General features: G+C 37.8%; 1 protein-coding gene across 1 annotated transcript in view; it reads left to right on the top strand.

The window, feature by feature from the left end:
* The window catches only part of CNTN1 (contactin 1), a 99,252-nt gene that overhangs the window by 44,382 nt on the left and 35,544 nt on the right, over nt 1-19,326 (top strand). Inside the window, exons 13-16 of the mRNA XM_082308077.1 lie at nt 5,515-5,635; nt 10,089-10,247; nt 13,696-13,845; nt 17,399-17,469. Coding sequence (XP_082164203.1) covers nt 5,515-5,635; nt 10,089-10,247; nt 13,696-13,845; nt 17,399-17,469 — 501 coding nt within the window. The remainder of the gene's footprint in view (nt 1-5,514; nt 5,636-10,088; nt 10,248-13,695; nt 13,846-17,398; nt 17,470-19,326) is intronic.

The raw sequence follows: 19,326 nt of genomic DNA, 5'->3' as shown, positions 1-19,326 counted from the left end.
CGTCATAGTGAGTTCATTCAGTACAATTTGTTGAATATATTGAGGGGGCAGGTGGTTGTTCATGAAGCATGGCCAACCAAATCAGCTGAGCTACTGCTTTTTCTGAAAAAGAGTCAGGACTCTCCAAAGGCACTGTCTCAAGACATTGCTTTCAGTGCCTTGATGTGTTAGGGAGGTGCTTTAGACATGAGTGAGTTGGAAGTCTAATATTTTGGCTAGGTTTGGGGTAAAATTTAGAGGCTAGGGCCTAATAGTAACGTAGCGAGCATGGAATGAGATGGATGGAGTCAGTGGTTAAAAGCAAGGAGTTGAAGGAAAGCAGAAGACATAGGGCTGAGGGTGAAGCCAATGAGCAGTTAACTCTGACAGAAGCCTTTCAGGAAACCTATTATTAATCCACAGTGCTATTTCCAGCACAAAGAAATGTAGTCTGTTTAGAGGATCAAGATATGCCAACTTCTGTGCTAGAATTAAAAAAATACACTGCAAAATCAGTTGACTGTAACTTTATGTGCTTGTGAGACCTCGCAAACTACCAAAATCCATGTACTATCCCAAGTTAGGTAGCAGGAGCTGAGAAAGCCAGGTGTGAGCACTACTCAGAGAACTGTAGTTTGCAGTGTATTGTGAATTTTCATCATTAGCCGTAAAGTTGTGAGCCAGGAATATAAGTGAACAAGTACCTAGGCTGCTTCTGCTGTTGGAAATGAAATAATAGGGCATATTACCACAGGGATGCCGGTACAAAGCACAGTGTCCTCAGGCATTCTCAGCGGTATGCTGAATGGGGAAGAATAATATATTTGTTGGAAATATTTCCCAGTCCACATTTCAGGGGTAGAATTAGCACTGTACTTCCTTTACATATAAATATAGTTCACTGAAGGAAGAGATTCTTCAGTGGGAATGACTCTGTCATCATTATCCTGCTGGGTTTTTTATTTACCCATAACTTTCATGCCATTCATGGCTTATAAAACAAAGTAAGATAAGCTCTCCTGTGAATAGGTTGAGGCAATAGAGCTGCACTGGTGTTGTCCCGATGTCATCTCTGATCTCAGTATCAGGAAAACAGCTATAATCACATTTACATTAACATTAGTCAACAGCTCTTGGATTATCTGTTCTACTTGTATCTACCACATAGCAGATCCTCTACTGGAACAAAACGATTCACATGAACTCATTTAGAGTTAATAATTTTAGGTATAGGTAATAGGTAATAGGCATAGGTAATAGAAAGAGATGTTTTAAATTATTGCTAGCTTTGGAAAAGCTGATCTCATCACCAAGAATCCCATCTCTTCCACATTACTTCCTATCAGTTCTCTTATCATCTTACGTCCACTGTGTATTAAACATCTCAGATGTCTAGTTTTTGAACCTGAATTAAAAAAAAAAATACTCTGTCTCTGCTTACCAGGTTCTTCTCTTTCTGCCAAGTTAGTTTTATTATTACAAAGGGCTTGGTAGCTTCATACTAACCTAAGTTCCTTTATTGTCTCTAAGGTCCCAACAGAAGCGGATACTGCTTTCAGTCAAAAGACTAGATTTCCTGTAAATGATTTTTGATCACACAGGGGCACGTTCTGATGGCTTTCAGTAATATAGTGCACTGGCAAAGGTGATAGTCAAAAGAGAACAGTGAATCTCAGAAATAGGTCACACAATGCTATTTTTGACATCACTATTAAAGCATAAATATAGGGCTCATATGATGAAAGTCTTTGCTTGAAACTTGGTAAATAACTGAGTGGTGAACCACAGATACCCTTGGAACATCCCTGAGTACTGCTATCACTATTTCCAGTCTGCGATTCAGTTTTCTCTGAGTTAAGGAAGGCATTTTTAAACTTAGCCAAGCTGAGGTTTTTGAACGAAAACATACAGTGCATTCATATCTAATTTGTGGACAGAATTTGCTGATGCCCATGTTCTTTATTTGCTTTGTAAGCTCTTCTCTTACCACCAAGAACTTAGGCTTCTTCTGAGGTATGGAAAGCTTCATCACCAACTGCATAAAACCTTTCTCCAGGGGAGCTTCTGAACCAACAAGATACAGTACCGTATCTATGAGTTGTTGATTTTTAAATTATGTTACATTTTCCCATCTGTTTCTCACCATTTAGATTTTAAGACCCAAGTTCCCGTAAGGGAAATTAATGCTAGAGCAAGTGTATAGGCCCATCATTAATAAATATAATAAAGTAGTTTAATTAAAGTGCTAACATAGGAATTAATGAGTACTAAGACTGTTAAGAATTTGTAATCATTTGTTATTGAAGTAATAATACGATTATGAGAATTCTAAGTTTATGCAGTTTTTCTAAACCTTACTGCTTTGCCCAACCTTTGCTTATGTTTATTTGCAAATCAAAGTGCAAGCAATGATCAGAGATTCACAGGCAGTGTGGTTCTTTCTAGGATGACATTTAGTGTTAATAAACTAAAGGTTTACAGCACTCAAATAGAGAACTATTTGTCTCTTTTATTAAAACTAAAACCAATAAGAACAAAACAAAAAAAAAAAAACCAAAAAAAACAAACCAGGAACTGAAAACTCAAGGAGTTTGAACTTCTGCAGCTTCTTTTTTGTAATTTTTTGGAGGGCAGAGGAGCAGGTAGCCGCCCTCTCTGCTCCCACAGAAGTACTGACATCATTCCCACTGATTTTTCTTCCTCAAAGCTGTTGACAGCATTGCTTAGCCCACTGTAGACAAAAAAAGGCTTACATGTGGTTAGGCAGGCAGCCAGCCAGTGTTCGCTTATGCAGTGATCCCCACAGATTTTCACAGGATGCTGTCCTAAGGCAGTCCCCCTGGAGTCCTCCTGAATACATGGGGGAGGCACCTGCACAGAAATGCCACTGTCCCAGACTCACCTTTTCTCTGTATCCTGCATGCACTTTGGCAAATTAAATTAAAAGCCCTGTTGTATTAGTCTTGAGTGAAAAGTGTAGAAAAAAACCCATATATGTACATGGGCATAGTTTAATAGTAACTAAAAGAGAAATGGTCAGAAATACATCAAGAATACTGGATTGTTCACTGATCCAACTAATCTGTTTGATCATTGCTAACAGCACTTGTGTCACTCAAAAATTGAAAAGGTACAGTGTAACCTGCATTTCTGTCTGACCCTGTGAGGCAATCAGCTGAAGTATTGCTAGCCAGAATTAAGCAGTTTCTTTCATGTGTGCTTGATTCTCCTTTTATCCAATCACTGGTTTACCTCAGTAATTTCTTAAAGATGTGAATTCTTATGTTGGACCAAAAAAAACCTGGTGTTACCAGATTTCAGTTTGTGCTGAAATTTTATGCAGTGGAATTTGAAGCTGGCATCTAAAATCCTCACTGGAGTTTGGAAAGGAAAAGGATAGTTTTATCTGGCTATTTTAATCTCCCCTAAATATAGACTCTAAACTGGCATTCTAGTTTCAGAACATTTGGAAAAGATTTAACGTTGCTTTTTTCCCCCCTCGTTTTCAATCGGGAAACATAAACTGGATGACATAGCTTTATTTCATTTCTTCAGAATGTCTAAATGCAGAGACACTAATGACAGCCCGTAATATTTGAGATCGTGTTGAAGGTCTTTGTTGTTCCCTAGAACCTTCCATGATGATAGCACTAGTTCTTACACCTAAAAATTTAGCAAGTTCTTTTTTACGTACCATTTTGCATCATAATTCCTTTTGTTCGTGTATGTGAAGGTTTCAGGATTGCAGTGAGTTATCTCAGTTGTTTTTTTTTTACATTATATTTCTGAACAATCTGCAGTGAATTAGGAAATCTGAACGTTGCCCCTTTCGGTATAGCGTGGTATAAATCCATCTGTTGATCTTTTGTAACATTTTGACTTCCATGAAAGCTATCAGATATATTTTGGAGAGAACATTTGGGTTTTTTCTGAAATACCTTTAAGACTAACACATGTATAACCCTGTGATTTAACCTAGTAATCTTTTTGTGGAATAAAATGCAGGATAGATAAGCAAAATATTTCAAGTGTGTTATTTTTAAACATTTATATAAATGTCTTAACATAAAATGTGTTTTTCATTAAGAATAGCTGTGGTGTATACAGGGGTCGCTGTTCTACTCCTTGTTTTATAGGTGTACGTCTAGTTACTTGATGGGTTCAAAGAAGTGTCATAGGACAAAAATGCTTTATTCAGTTTGCCTATCTGTACAACCACAGGTAGCAGCAGATAGTGGACCTTATAGCCATCTGAAAACATAGCTATATATTTTCCCACTAGTCTAGCACTGGTGAGGAGTGTTGAGGAAGGATTAGGGTCTGTGATGATGATGATGATGATGATGACGATGATGATGATGAGTGTATGAGCCTTGTTGAGCAGTAAATTGCTTCCCTGCGGGTCCTGCTGCTGTTTGCCAGGGAGCAGCAAGAGCTGGGGGATAGCTTGAGGTGGGGATAGCGTGGCCGGCAGGGCAGGGGCCTTGCCAGCAAGCGAGGTCCCACAGGGCCCGAGGTCGGGGAGCAGGGCAGGTCTAGTGGTGGCAGCCAGGGCCGGGCACAGCCCAGGGGTGGCTGGGCAGGTCCAGCATGAGGAGGCCGGGTCACGGTCGGGCTGGGAAGTTGGCTGGCCGCTCAGCAGGTCAGGACCAGCTGGGCCCACGGCCAGGCTGGGCTGTGCCATGACGGGAGCTGTAGTTCTGGCGGGGCCGGAAAGGCAGCGTTTCAGCTCCACGGCAGCTCCCGCAGGAGGGGCCGGCCCTGGCTGAGGCCTCGCTGCAGCCCTGTCTGTGTGCGCCCCGTCCCGTGTCGCTGAAGGAAGGGGCTGCCCTGGGCTGTGCTGTCTCGGAGCCGGCCCGGAGCCCCGGCAGCCCAGCCTCCCGCCACGGGGGTTATGGTTACTGCCATCGTCCTGTCCATCGCCAACACCACTGCGCCGAACAGGGCTGGCCTTCCCTCTAAGGAGCTGTGCCACTTGCTGAACGTTATTGTTTCTTCACAGTCACTGCATTTTAGTATCTCTTTAGTGCATCTTTTTTTAAGCTGTGATTGTAGCCTCTGCAATAAAAACGTACGTACTCCTTTAGGCTTGTAAAGGAAGAGCCAAACAGTATCCTGCTCTGTTCGTAGGACTCCATGACATGTTATCGTACAAACGTGCATAAAAAAGCAAGTAATGGTGCAGAAAAATCACCTGACTGCTGTTTATGAAAAAATTCTTCACTAAATTTAATGTTCAGATATGGGCTTCAAAAACTAAAAGGGAGATGTCGACTTGTAAAAAAACATCTACTAAGACGTCTGGTTTTTTTGTGTCTGGTAAAGAGCAGCAGCTCCTCAGGAAACAGAATACTTTCAACAGCTGTCATATAAATCAGCTCTATCTTTGAGGGTGATCCATGTTCAAAGTAAGCACTTGCTTTTTGGAAATAGCAAGCAACTGTATATCAGTTGGGAGGGATGTGTAGCCAGGTATCACATAGCTGTACAAGGATGTTTACCAGCTTCACTAAGTGCTGTTTTTGTGACGGACAGATTAAATCCAACGGTGAGCTGCTCATTAAAAACGTTCAGCTGCGGCACGCTGGGAGGTACACCTGCACTGCTCAGACGATTGTGGACAACTCCTCGGCTTCGGCTGACCTTGTGGTAAGAGGTAAGGTTCTCCAGGTAAAACAGAAATGTTGCTGGTTTCCACCTAGATAAGCAGAGTGTTTCTGGTTGTTTAGAGTATTTTGTTTCTCATCAAGAAAGGACAGAAATTAAAATGAGAAGTGCATGAGTATGTAAAGTCCTTAAAGTCTACTCACGGTACTGATTCTATTCCAGACATTTAGATGTCTAACTGAGCGTGTGTTTTCCTGAAAAGTAATAAAGATTTTTTTATTATGGGTATTTTCGTTATGTTGAAGTAATTTTTACATAGTTTAATTCAGTGTCATTATTAAAAATAGATTTTAGGTATCATTTCAATGTATCCACTGTATAACAGTTTTAAGATGCCACTTCTGTTTTCTCATAAAGCTTTATGGGTTAAATTATTGTGTATAGTACTAGACCTACATGAAAAGGATTCCTAATTTTCAAATTACAGAAACCAGGACATTTGGAGTTAAGGTTGTCACTCCATTGTTAACTGATTCGTGTTTATTAAGTGTTACTGCTGTCTCAAAGCACTATGCTTGCTCATACAGTACCTATCCTACAAGATCGGTTACAATGCGTGGTTTCAATAACGGGAGTTAATTCATGTCCGTTGGGCATTTTACTCTGTTTTGTGCCTCCGGGTATAACACGTTCTGAAGTGCTAACGCCCTGTCGTGCTGACAATTTAAAGCGGACATAACTTGCACTTGGAGCCTCATTGCTGTCATGTTTTGCCCCACGTTCCAGTTGTACTATAGAGCTGTATAGCAGCTGAAGTATAGCTTGTGCCTTGATTCTGAATTTCTGTCATCTGAGGATTTTGTGGACTTGAATCTTTCTGTATTTAATTTTCGCTGGGTATTAACAGCCGGTGAAATGTCATCAGCTTTGGATGAAATGTCAAAGCAATGCGATAAGGGGTGAAACTGCAGAATACATCTGCAAAGAAAAAGAGAAGGGTATGTTCGTGTGCCTTAGTGTTATGTAAGTAGTTTCTTTTAAAAACAAAAAGAGAGACGAGTTGCCTTATCAAGCTTCCGATTCTCTTTCCAACCCAGTAATTACAATTAGAATCATTGCTCTGAGGTTATGTTGTAAAAGAAATTAGCATTCATTTTATGCTTAACATTCAGGTTTTAATACTATGAACATATTTCTACTTAGTGCTGAGGAATTCTCACTACCATTTTTGTTAGTGGAAGATTCAGCATCTCACTGGGGCAAGGTTAAATATCTGATGAAATATGACAAAGGTGGCATTATAGTTTCACTGCATTGGTAGGAAGAGGCAAGTATGAAAACATAGAGCTAGGTTTCAGAGCGTCTCATCAACGAAGCAGTAAAGGGTAGCCACTGTTCATGCAGGCACCTGAAGATATTTTGTTTGTCCGCAAAACAATTTAACATTTCATATGGATTGTCCTATGTGATCTTAGAGTATTAAAATTGCTGTTGTGTTCAGAAGAATTGCAAGAGATCTTAGTACACTGAAGACCGTGAGGCCCCTGAGTGCACCAACAGGCCTTAATGGCCCTGCCCAGTCTCGCCCAGGACACCCACCCATGCAACTGCCCATAGGCCCAGCAGCCCCGTTAAGCTCAGCCCCGGACCTTCAGCCCTGACTAGAGCTACGTTACAGACATGCCTGCTGCCAGCTCTGTCTCTGGTCCTGCCTCCTGGATGGGCTTCAGACTTACGCTGTAGGTAGCTTGTCTCCTGGATGGAAAGATCTTGGGACTGATGAACCTTTCCATACCTTCCAGCTTGAGGGCTTCTGAAGTGAACAGTCTTGCAGGAGAATGGGTCTCTCGGGCCTTACCTACCTGAGTCCTTAGAGCTGGGCTAGCGAATATGCATGTTACCAGGGTGGAGAGTTGACTAACAACCCTCATCTTAAAAATCAGCTCTTAGCAACAGCTTCTACTTTGTGCATCCTCTGTGAAGTGCAAGAGGCTGTTTCCACATGCAATGATGTATTTAGTCCTTACCTTGAAAGGGAGGTCTGAGGACAGCTAATTAGTAGATTGGTTTTCAATGCCAAGATTTGAATTTTAATAGATGTTGGTTATGAGCACTACAGTAGTCAACTGACGTACGTTTTTCCAAGGATACTAAATGGAAACTATTCTTGGATCTTAAGAGAAGAAACAATCAGGAATTTGATTGTCAAAGTCATAGGCCATAGCCCAATAGATTGTGTAGAGTGGTCACGCTTATTTCTTTTTAAGCAATGGCATATATATTCTTTGAGGAACCAGTCTAAATTTGAATACTTTTGGGGTCAGGAATGGAATTGCTTGCTTGTTAGAAGGATAAACTCATTGACGCAGAGGAACAACAATATATGGTAGTATATTTGCTTAATTCAGTTAATTTCATTTGGTTCCTTTTGCTCAGATTTATGGAGAAAATAAAGAGCTCAAGAGCTGAAGATACATTTGGCACACTGCGTGTTTAGACCTGATGTAGAAATCTCGTTCAGTTCTTTCTGTTGAGTTGTTTTTGTTTTGATTTTGACTTCTCTGTAAATACTGCAGAGAAATATATCCTGTTATTTCCTGGGTTTTTTAAATATGCTCTGGGACTTGTTCAATCAGATTGTTGGATAATTACCTGAATCATGTTGGCATATTATTATCTCTGAATGTGGAGTCAGAAAATACTTCTCGATAGTTCTTATGCATTGTCTCTGTTTTTACACAATAGTTAATATATATCACATGACTGTGTATCATATAAAACAGAAGCATAGTAACAAAACTGAAACAGTCAATATGAAAAGAATGATCTGAAAGTATCTATAGGCCAAGTTTGAAAGTAGGTACTAAGCTTTGGGTTACAGAATTACTGTAAGTTTGAGGGGTTTTAACACAGCTTACAGAGCATCGTGGTGTCTTTTACAGATGAAGACTCCTGTACTCACATATGTGTGCGCCTGCATCACTCTCTTCTTAGCTTTCCAGTCTATGAAAAAATCATCTGCACATTTTAGCCTCTCTTCTGGGGACCAAAGCACAGCACAGCAACAGTAAAAAAGTTACTCACACAAAGTGGAGATGTGGGAGTAGTAGTAATTAGAAGACAGGTTTTTAAATTTAAAAAATGCATTTAGAAAAATGCAAGCATTCACTCCAGCAGTTTTTGTCTGTTATTACTGTTCAGAAAGAACCCTGATGAGGTTTGGTGAGAGATGTAAATACCATTTATTAGGTTTAGTGATACACCTGGAAAAAACAGGCAAGTTTTGGGAACAGGCCTATCTCTTCAGATCTCAAGTGCAACTAACAAACTTAAAGCCAAATATGAATTGAGAATAATTGCTGTTATTTTAACATAGCTATTTTAAGTAGTTGATTTGAGCAGAAATAGTATTTAATACTTGAAAAGCATAGAGATGAGACTGTAAGCTAGTTTAGGACAAGCAACTTCTACCTGTAACAATTTAGCTGGGTGTTGGGAACATAGTAATGTGCCATCAAGCCAACATCTGTATTTAGTTCATGACTTTTTATATTCACTAGAGCTATGAATTTTGAAATTAATCTCTGCAAGTATCTGCCTTTTGAAGAAAAAGAAAAGGCTCTTTAGAAATTATTTTATAGGTCCTCTTGATGATCGAGACTGAAAGGGCAGATGCGGAATGACTGTTTTGTGAAAAATGTTTTCCCTTTGACAGCTTAGTGCTTCTGTTCCTTGTTGGTGGTCTTTGTGGGGTTATCCTGGTGCACAGAGGTTGTTCCATTTCACCTATGTAGTTCACAAGACTGCATTTAGCTCAGTGGGTGTAGTGGATGGATTCCACATTTTGGCATGGATTTTTAAAATTCTTGTTGTGGGAAGGCTCTTGTAGAACTGTAGAGAAATGTTGCCTAGTTCTGCTTTCACTCAGGTTTTATTAGTCTTTAGGAAGTTTGAATGTGATGGTGGGTTTACCACATTGGGTTAATATGAAGGCCAAGAGAAATGTGAAGAGGTCTATAGAAATGTCTTTCAAGGTATGATTTTTCTCCAATATAAGTTACAAGATTTTCCATATAAATCACAGTCAAGGCCAATATGGCACAAGCAGAAGTGTAGATTAAAGATGGGCCACCAATAAGGTCATCATTAGGTGGAATTTAGGAAGGAAGATTTTGTGTATTTTTTCTGACTCTGAGTTCACTGTGTTTGAAAAAAGAGTAGCAACAGTTTCAAAGCATGATTTTTTTACTTAAGAAAATCCTAATATTACTACTTAGGCAGGAGTCAAGGAAGTTTCATTTGGTAGTTTTTAGATGCAAGAGCTTTTATCCTCTGAATCACTCTGCAGAGTATTAAAATGTATATATACATTTTCAATCTGTTCTTAAGTAGAAAGTGAGACTCGAAAGCCTTGTGTCTGATAAATACAAGTAGGAAAGTTAGCCAACATTCATTTTTAGAATATTTAATTTGTGAATTGAATTGCCAATTGTTTTTCTCAGGTCCTCCAGGCCCTCCCGGAGGTATAAGAGTAGAAGAAATTAGAGACACTGCTGTAGCACTTACCTGGAGTCGTGGAACAGACAATCATAGCCCTATTTCTAAATACACTATCCAGTCAAAAACGTTTCTATCTGAAGAGTGGAAAGATGCCAAAACAGGTAAGAGTAATGCCAGAAGTAATAAGATCAATAAATTGTAAAGTGTTTGATTGTTAGAAAGCTTGGCTAATCAGAAAATAGTGCCAATAAAAGGAAACCAGGGACGCTATTAATGTCTGCTACAGGGTTTGGGAGCAGGTACCATCCTGTCAGTGTGTTGTCAACACGTTTGTTCCCAGCACTTGGAGGGCCTGAACTGAATATCAAGAAATACAGAAAAGAACAGGCCAGAGTTTTTACCTGGTTTTTGCCTCTTTCCTTGTTGCTTGAAACATTCCACATCAACTACTAGAATCATAAAAATTTATTTACAGGTTAATTTGGATGGCAAACGGGTGTCTTCATTTCTGTATTTGTTATGCAGAAAGTTGGTTAAAATTGACTGCATTTTCCTGGGAGCAGACTAAGTTCCATTTGTGTTAAAACTGGCACCCCTAGAGAAAACATAGCTAAGATTATCCTTCTAACCACTGGATGTCATCATTGTGCCACATAATTGCAGCTGAGGAGGCACCTACCTGAACGCAGGGCATGCTAATATATATTTCTTTGCAAGATTTAACATAAATGCATAAATTATGAAAATATTTTTAAACTACTAGTATCTTTGAATGCTTTATAAAGGATAGCATTGCTACAAGCTATATAGAATTGTTCTATCACTATGATTCATTATGCCACCCTAATAAATTATAACTTAAGTGCTTTTCCATAGAATTAGGGCATCACATACTCAGCATTCCTAAATACTAAGAATATTAATAGTTTCAGCTATTGTCTTTCATTTAAGTTGTCCTTTGAAACTACAGAGATAGATGTCTAAGAAATAGCCTTTGACATATTGACCTGAAAATCTCTTACATTTTTAGAGTAAAAAGTTAAAAATACTAGGCCTACTGCCTCAAATCATATTTCTCTTCTAGAATATGTAGTATATGTAGCTCTATTGTATATGATTACTTCAACAGCCAGCACTAGTATATGACATGTTAAAGTAGCTTGGAAAATGAAACTAGAAGGTTCCCCAGTCCCTTCCTATCTCTTGTATCTTGTTTAATAGTTTCTGTAGAATAGATTGCTTTGAACTTTAAAAAAATAATTAATGTAGAAATTAGAGCTGTTTAAATAACTGATGATTTACTGCAGTAACAATATACGCAGGAGGGAGGATCCTTTTAGACCAGCCTCCACTTTTTTCAGGATAAATTCTATTTTATTTCCTATTCTTATTTTTTTCTTTTTAATTGAAAAAAAAAAAAAGGAATTGGGAAGAAACAAGGTTATAGGAAGATATAGGAAGAATTTATAAACAGGGAGTGGCAGGTCTGATGCTGCTTCCTTTTGTGCTGCGTGTTACTGGAACTAGAAATGTGTGTAGGAGATACAAGTGCTGGATTCAGATCTTCACTCTGTCTGGTTCAGAGTAGACACTTGAACCCATCTCTCTCACTTCTGAGGAAGATTCCCTATTAGCAGTGTTACAGGCATGAATGGATGCACTTCTCTGCATCTCTGAAGTTCTGCTTCACAGAATTAATGAGATAGTCGTTGAGATATGCAGCTAGACCTTGAGTCGTATCCTGTAGCAGGTTGAGTAGGATTTACATCTTGAGTGGGACAGGGAGGAATCTAGATTGTTAAATTCCTTTTTTAAGAAGCTAGCAGGAAAGATATAAACTATTCATTTCTGAAAAGTTGAAATGAACTATTCCAGTGTTTTCAAAATCATTGCTTTTTCATTTGAACCACACTGAGTAATTTTGATTAATAGATTATTCCCTCAAAAAATAGGTAAAATCGCCATAGTAACCATCACTGGCACCACTGCAAGCTTTTATTAATTTCTGGGCTCCTCCCAGTTTGGCTTGGCGCTCACTTTCATATGAAAGAAGCATGATGAAGAGTCCAAATTGATCTCTCATCAGTATTCAGGCTATCATTTAATGCTGCTAATTTTCAATGTGTGGAACAAAAAAACATACTTTGGCATTGCACTTTGGAAATGTTGTTGTTGTTATTGCTACTACCATTATTCCCAAATCAAATCATTTATCTCAGGTTGCATAATATCAAGTGTGTTTTATGAAAGAGTGTATTCAACTTCACAGTATGGAAATATGTATGAATAGGTTATGTAATAAGTTGTTTACATTTGTATTACTCTTTCCAGTTAAGGGGATCAGGTTCTCATTGTGTTGAGTATTCATAATTATTCTGGGAATTTATGGCACAGTAACATTAAATGAAGAGATTGAAAGTAGCCCAGGAAAAGGAATGCCAAATTTTTATCATGGCTTGGATGCCATAGGAGGTTTGCAATGGCTCTATTGACTGGACAGAAAAATAACTTGAGTAAGGATGAGGGAGGGTGGTGGGCAGGTGGAAAGACAATGGAAAGTGTTTTTCTTTCTCCTTCAGGGTCTCACTTTGGAGTAAAAAATTTGATGATCATTAGGTAGAGGAAAGTTGTGTCACCATCCAGTGCCTACTCTGCCACGTCTGTTTTTTTTGCAGCTATTGCATTCATATTTTAATTCCAAATCAGCTGCCTTCTCAGTGCAGAATATCTCATTTCTCATCTCCCTCTGAACTGTGTAGATGTGGTGCTTAGGGACATGGTTTAGTGGTGGACTTGGCAGCGCTAGGTTAACGGTTGGACTCGATGATCTTAAAGGTCTTTTCCAACCTAAAAGATTCTATGATTCTATGATTCTGTGAACCCAAGACTCTAGTTTGACAAACAACTCTTGGCCCACACAATGAATGAAAATCCTCTGTCTTTCCATAACTGCAGACAGCTATAGAAATAACCGCTATAGTCTGTGAATTGTAGACAGAGAGTCATGAGTTACACATTTTATTTATGGTAAAGAAGCTCATCCTTATGATAATAATAAGTCTTTTCGCAAGAATTACAAGAACACTTTCCTTTGCTGGATCAGAACTAGACAGCAAGTTGTAACATGCTTACTAGTAAGGTGCACCAAAATATGACCACATTTTATAAACCACTCTGTATCAATTGATTGAACCCTATATTTGCATATGTCTAGCCCTTGTCTATATAATGAATTTTTATTTTCCTGTTTTTGCATTCCAGATTTCTCATTGCATTTGTCTGTAGGTAACATGAAATTCTATAACTACAATATGTAATTAGTAAGGATACCTCATAAATATGTGTACTTCTTGTGCTAGTTCACGCCCAGTTAAAACTTACAAGTCTATAAGGGTTTATCCAAGATAGTGTCAGAGTTTCCAAATTCCCAGTCACTGACGTGAGCACTCATGGGAAAACGCGGTATTCCTAATGTACAACATCAAGTTTCCTTCAGTTGGCTATGTGTGGTTGCAGAATAGTGGTAGTCTTGCCGAAATCAACCACATTGTTGGCTGACCTTATTGTGAAAATGCTGTTTTCTAAAGCAATTTCTTATTTTTTTTTTAGAACCATCAGATATTGAAGGAAATATGGAATCTGCTACAGTGATTGATTTAATTCCATGGATGGAATATGAGTTTCGGATAATAGCAACAAACACTTTGGGGACAGGAGAACCTAGTATGCCATCACAGAGAATTAGAACTGAAGGCGCTCGTACGTAAACAAAAAATGTCAAGTTTTTAATGTGCTTCTGAATTTTCACGTTTTCATTAATCGATTTCATAATTTTGTTTTTCATTTGAAAAAAGCACTTCATAAGATGCAAGTCTAGAGAATATATTTTCAGCCACCTACTACTATAGATTTCAGTAAGCAAATACCAGACCGTCCAGATATGATAATATCAAAGCAGACAGGAAAGAAACATCGTGATAAAAATGGCAAATCTGCCTCCGTTGCTGAAACAGAATCATACTGTATCTTTCAAGAGATCCCCCACTGTATCTACCAGTCAGGTTGTGTGTGTAGGAATGCATGCACGTGCTTGGGACCAGACTTCGGAAAAACCATGCATGTGTTTAACAAGGAAAATGTCCATTTGCTGTTTGGTTTGTATTCTAACTAAAGAATACACGACAGGATATGTGTTATACTGGGCAATGCCATTTTTCTGTGGTTGAAGGTTTGGTCCTGTGTCTTCTTATTCCATGTCAAAGATGTGACATTATCTGACACAACATATGCCCTTATCAGTCTAATTGCTCAGTGTTAAAATCTCAGAGCATATTTCAGGATATCCTTTAGGCTCAGGCACATCCTTCTTAAAATGAATTCTCCAAAATGAGGAATTAGATATTATTATTCAAGATAATACATTCTGGTTTGACTGTACAAAGGAGATAACGGCAGTGCTCTAGGAGGTAATGTATCTCTGCAGAAAGACTGTACCCAACAAAGCCTGTATACCAGTATATCCTCCTTAACACATATTAGCACCCATGTGCAAGCTAGATATATTAACAATTGTTGTCCCATAGCTTGAGATTTGAAACTAAAACTGCAAAACCAAAGCGTAAAAAATAATTTCTGCAATTACACCTGCTAGGTCATTGCTTTGAGTAGATAGTATTTTCAAAATAAAATGTATTTGCATTGCAAATTTCAAAACATTTACTAAAAAAGACACATATTTGGTCCATTAAAAATTTTGTTGCTTAGGGAGAAAGGAAATACAGATTGGTTAAATTAATCTGGACAGGGAAGGAAAAGCCACAGAACTTTTATACTAAAGTAAAAGGAAATTACTGCCTATAAAATTGACTATTAGCATCATATGTTTTATGACTCAACAGCTGTATTTGAAGGCTCAGGAATCTAACTGAGAATGCGTGTAAATAAATCTAAATGAAATCTGTTCACAACAGACATTTTTGAAATGTCAGAAAAGAGACAGAAAGGGAGAGGAAATAATGCTCACAGGTGGAATAGCGGTAGTGTCCTGCAGTTTGCAGTGTGCCACATTCATGGTATTTGGTGTAGCCTCCCAAAAAATGGCATATCCTCCAGTTTTGCAGCAGGATGCAATGCGTTTGCAAGAGGTAGTCTGTTCAGTCTGTTATCTGATTCCCTATGTGCAGCACCATTGTCATCTCTGGCAGACTGTGAGACGTTTTTGCTGAAATAAAGCAAAATGTTAATGTAGTCTTCCTAGGCATCAGTCAGCACTGCTTGCCATGCCAAAATAGGGTATAAAGCAGTAACAGTTTGCAGATGAACTTCTGTGCCCAAGTCCATTTTCTGCCAGGAGCTGGAATTTGTTATAAGCAGCAACAATAGGATTTGGGTTGCACCGTCAACTTCCAGGGTACTACAGAACCAATACTGTGTTTGCATACTCATGTAAACCTGAAAGTCAATGTTTTATTGCACAAACAACAACCCATATCCACAACCCATATCCACACATTGTAGTTATTTTTAACATTTCTTCTGTCTTAAACAGCAACCAACAGTGCTGTGTCTTTGTTGTACTGTATGAGTGACAAATAATGTCTGTTAAACTCAAATGTTATCGGTGTCTTTTTCAATTTTGAAGTCTCTCTTCTTGTAGATAACTGTAATTTCAGTAACATTTTTATTAGCATGCTAAGAATGCGTGCTATGATTTTTCTTTTTAATGAAATCTGCTTGCTTCATCCATAACACATTTCACAGTGATTTCTTGAAATTCAGTGGATCAAAGTCTGCTTTTATGTATTTTAGCTTCTGGATGCATTAGGGTAATTGTCTAAGTATAGCTCTCTGAATTGGTAACCTGGTCTTAATGGAGAGAGAAACCTGGGCTTAATAGTTGAGAGAATGAGGAAGATTCTCTTGAAAAGGGTGATTTGTAAGACATTAGACAGTATTTTTCTCTTCTCTGGCAGCCTGTGTATCTTCCTTGACTACTTAAGCATGTTAGCAAACCTCTGCTTCTAACTTAGCGCTGAAGTTATATGCTTATAATAGATAGTGTGAGTACTGTGTATTTCAGTAATAACCAGGTTGAGTAATAAGTTCAAGCTTCCTCTTGAATTGTCATCATAGGTATGTTTAGTCTCGTTCTCCACTAATCTGTTTTCTGGAAGACCAGAAATAAATAACGCAAACCATGCACTGAATGCTGATTTCAATTTCAAGCTTATTGTTACATATTTTTATCCTTTCTGAAAACATTAATTCTTCTCTGCTTTGTGTTTCTCCTCAACTGACCCTCAGAGAAGGCCTCAGCAAATGTCTTAAATAGTGGGAGAGCACTTAGGAACTATCCCCATACTATCTTGTGACATTCACTGATTAGTGGAGAAAATGCCTGATCATGTAAGAATTTTTAACACAAAGAATGTGTTCATGTAGATAGGGCATGTAGCTAATGCATGATCACCTGGGGCATATTTACATCATTTCCTAAGTTTTCAGTGGTACTTTGTGTGTCCTCAGTATCGAATACCAGCAAATAAATACACAAACACCATAGAGGATAGCAATAGAATCATCACACTTAGTGCAAAGAGTCTTACATAAATGAGAATACAGGAATGATTTGTAATGGAGTCCTTGAGAGTATCCGCTTTACCACTCAGCTGTACTAATGCTAGATCAACAGATTTTATTTCATTAGACAGAATAGCAGTGTAAAATGCAATTAGTAAATTGCTAAGTGCTATGCTAGCTTTGCTTCTGAACATCTACCCATTCTGAACATGCCAATCAAGAAGACATGTGCCACTAATGTAGAACAGGATTAGGATGCAAATGCTTCAAAGATATATCCATGGGTTTAACACTATACATTGTGAGTAAATCCACTGAAGTAGATGGAACTAATCAGTCTGTTAAGGTCAATACATGTGCAAGTCCTGGGTGCTTGTGCCCTTGGCATACCAGAGTCTGAGGAAACACAAGAACAATACACAGTGCTTCTCTTAAAACCTATGAGGAGTGTTACGTTTCTGAATATTCAATTCAATATTTGTAGAGAATATGGTCAAAAAGAAGAATGATTGATTGCTAGCTATGGTTAGAACTGGCATGTTTCCCACAGCAGTAGCTATACATTAGTCTTGGCAAGACCACAGACTCTCACAGCTATTACAGACTACCATTATTTTAATTGTGTGTGCCACATGTGCTCATTGGCCCTGCTGGTAAAAAGAAAAGTAAATAGTGATATTTTTACTGACTTCATACTTTGTAGTCATTTTTCTTGTCTCTTCTATTTTTCTAGCTCCTAATGTGGCTCCTTCTGATGTCGGAGGAGGGGGTGGAAGCAATCGAGAGCTGACAATAACATGGATGGTAGGTATTTCACTGAGATGACATGAAACCTATACTTTCTTGTGTCTGCTCTTCCTCCTCCTGAAACCTATGGATGGTTTATCACTGGCTCCTGTGAAAGCAGGATTTGTACACAGTATGTAGGTTTTCAGACTTTTCTCATAAAAATACATAAAAAGGAATGAGGAAGATGATATTTTATATGTTTATGTATTGGACATTTCTAAATATGATCTAAAACATTCTCTGATTATGTTTCAAAATGATTGAAACATACTGACTATGATAATGCACTGATGTAACTGCACTTGAAAATTCTGCATATTGTATCTTTCTTCGAGGCTTTTCTTAAGTTACAATCTGAATAGCATGCAGATTTGCTTACAACAACTAGAAGTATAATGTCTTAATTATGACTTCAGTGTGCTCTGCACAGATTTGCAGGCTTTATTAAAAAAAAAAGAAAATACATTGCCATTCTATAAACTAGTCTGTCATAATTATTAACTGGAGTTTTAGGGAAATTCTTGTATTTTGACATTTTATAGTTTTATTTTATGCTAATGTGACTGGTAAGACAAAACAATGTTGCCTCATACCACAACTTAGTCATTCATTGATATCCAGGTACTGATGATGTTGTTCTTTTCCTCAAAGCCATTAATTTTTCTTTAATGATTATGTATTAAGCAAAATAAAGAAAAGGGAAAGGGGCAGAGATAAAATATTAATCACAAAAATAATGTAATGAAAAGTTAAAAAAATTACAGTGTTACCAGGAAAGCTTTTCAGTAAGCAAAGTCTTTTGAAAATTTCATCTCTGTCATGTACTGTAGATAGTCAGTCCATGATATTTTGTCTTTAAGAAGTCTTGTATAAATAGCTATATATATAAATGCTATCTTCATTTTGGTATTGAAGCAATGGTTTTTAAAATTTACCTATACTGTGGGGAAAAGAATACTTCTGAAAACAGGGAAGAAGGGAAAAGAGACAAGAAGATAGGAAGAAAGCAAAACCCAGAACAAGAGAGGATAAGAATTCATAAGCAAAGTTGTTGTGTTGGCAAAAGTTGCATGGAAGAGAGAGTTGAAGTCTTCTGAAGGGTATTTGGGAAAGCTAGGGAGGAGAAATAAAGCAAAAAAAAGCCTATCTATCTGATTCATGTCAGAGCCTATCAGTATCCAGCAAAAAGATAGTTACAGAAGCATTACCTCTAGCAAAGAAAGATGATTAAATGTTATGCTTGAAAAAATTACCAAGTTTATTTTGCTATTGACCTCTCTGTTCACCTCCATAAGACTATGAGCCACATAAGGCACATTACACCATTTGTGTCTTTTGGGGAATAGTTTGTTTCAGATGTAGCAGCTTATTTACCTCTACGAAGAGTGCTTTTTCTTGTGGGAAGTAATATAAAGATGACATAATTCCAACAGCAACTTTGTCATTGTTGTGTAGGAGTCCTCCTTATGAACGTACAAATTTTAATCCATATGTGTATTTCCTTCTTTTTGAACATAAGGTTGATCATACCTCTTTGGAAAGGTTCTCAGGTGTGACACAGAAATAGCCAAACATATGTTTGAGCTAACAGATTTGGGCTTTCCTATTTTGTTTTGGGTTTGGTTTTTGTTTTTTTTTTAATTCAGTTCAAAATATTTATTCAGTCTTCCTAAATATTTTAGCAATGAATTTACCTGAAGAAAAAATTTCTAAGTTTCTGAAAAAGGAAGATTTACACTTGTGTTAAAATATATTGAAAAGGTTATTTCTTACTTCCACTAACAATAGGTTAGGAAGTAGATGTATCCTAATTGATTTGATTCTGATCTTTATTTATTTTTGAAGAGCAAAAGTGAAATAAGAACACATGCA

This window comes from Platalea leucorodia, assembly GCF_965183815.1.
Source record: "Platalea leucorodia genome assembly, chromosome: 4".
In the NCBI taxonomy this organism is placed as follows: Eukaryota; Metazoa; Chordata; class Aves; order Pelecaniformes; family Threskiornithidae; genus Platalea; species Platalea leucorodia.
The sequence above is the reverse complement of the archived record's forward strand: the minus strand, read 5'-3'. Positions and strand labels throughout refer to the sequence as shown.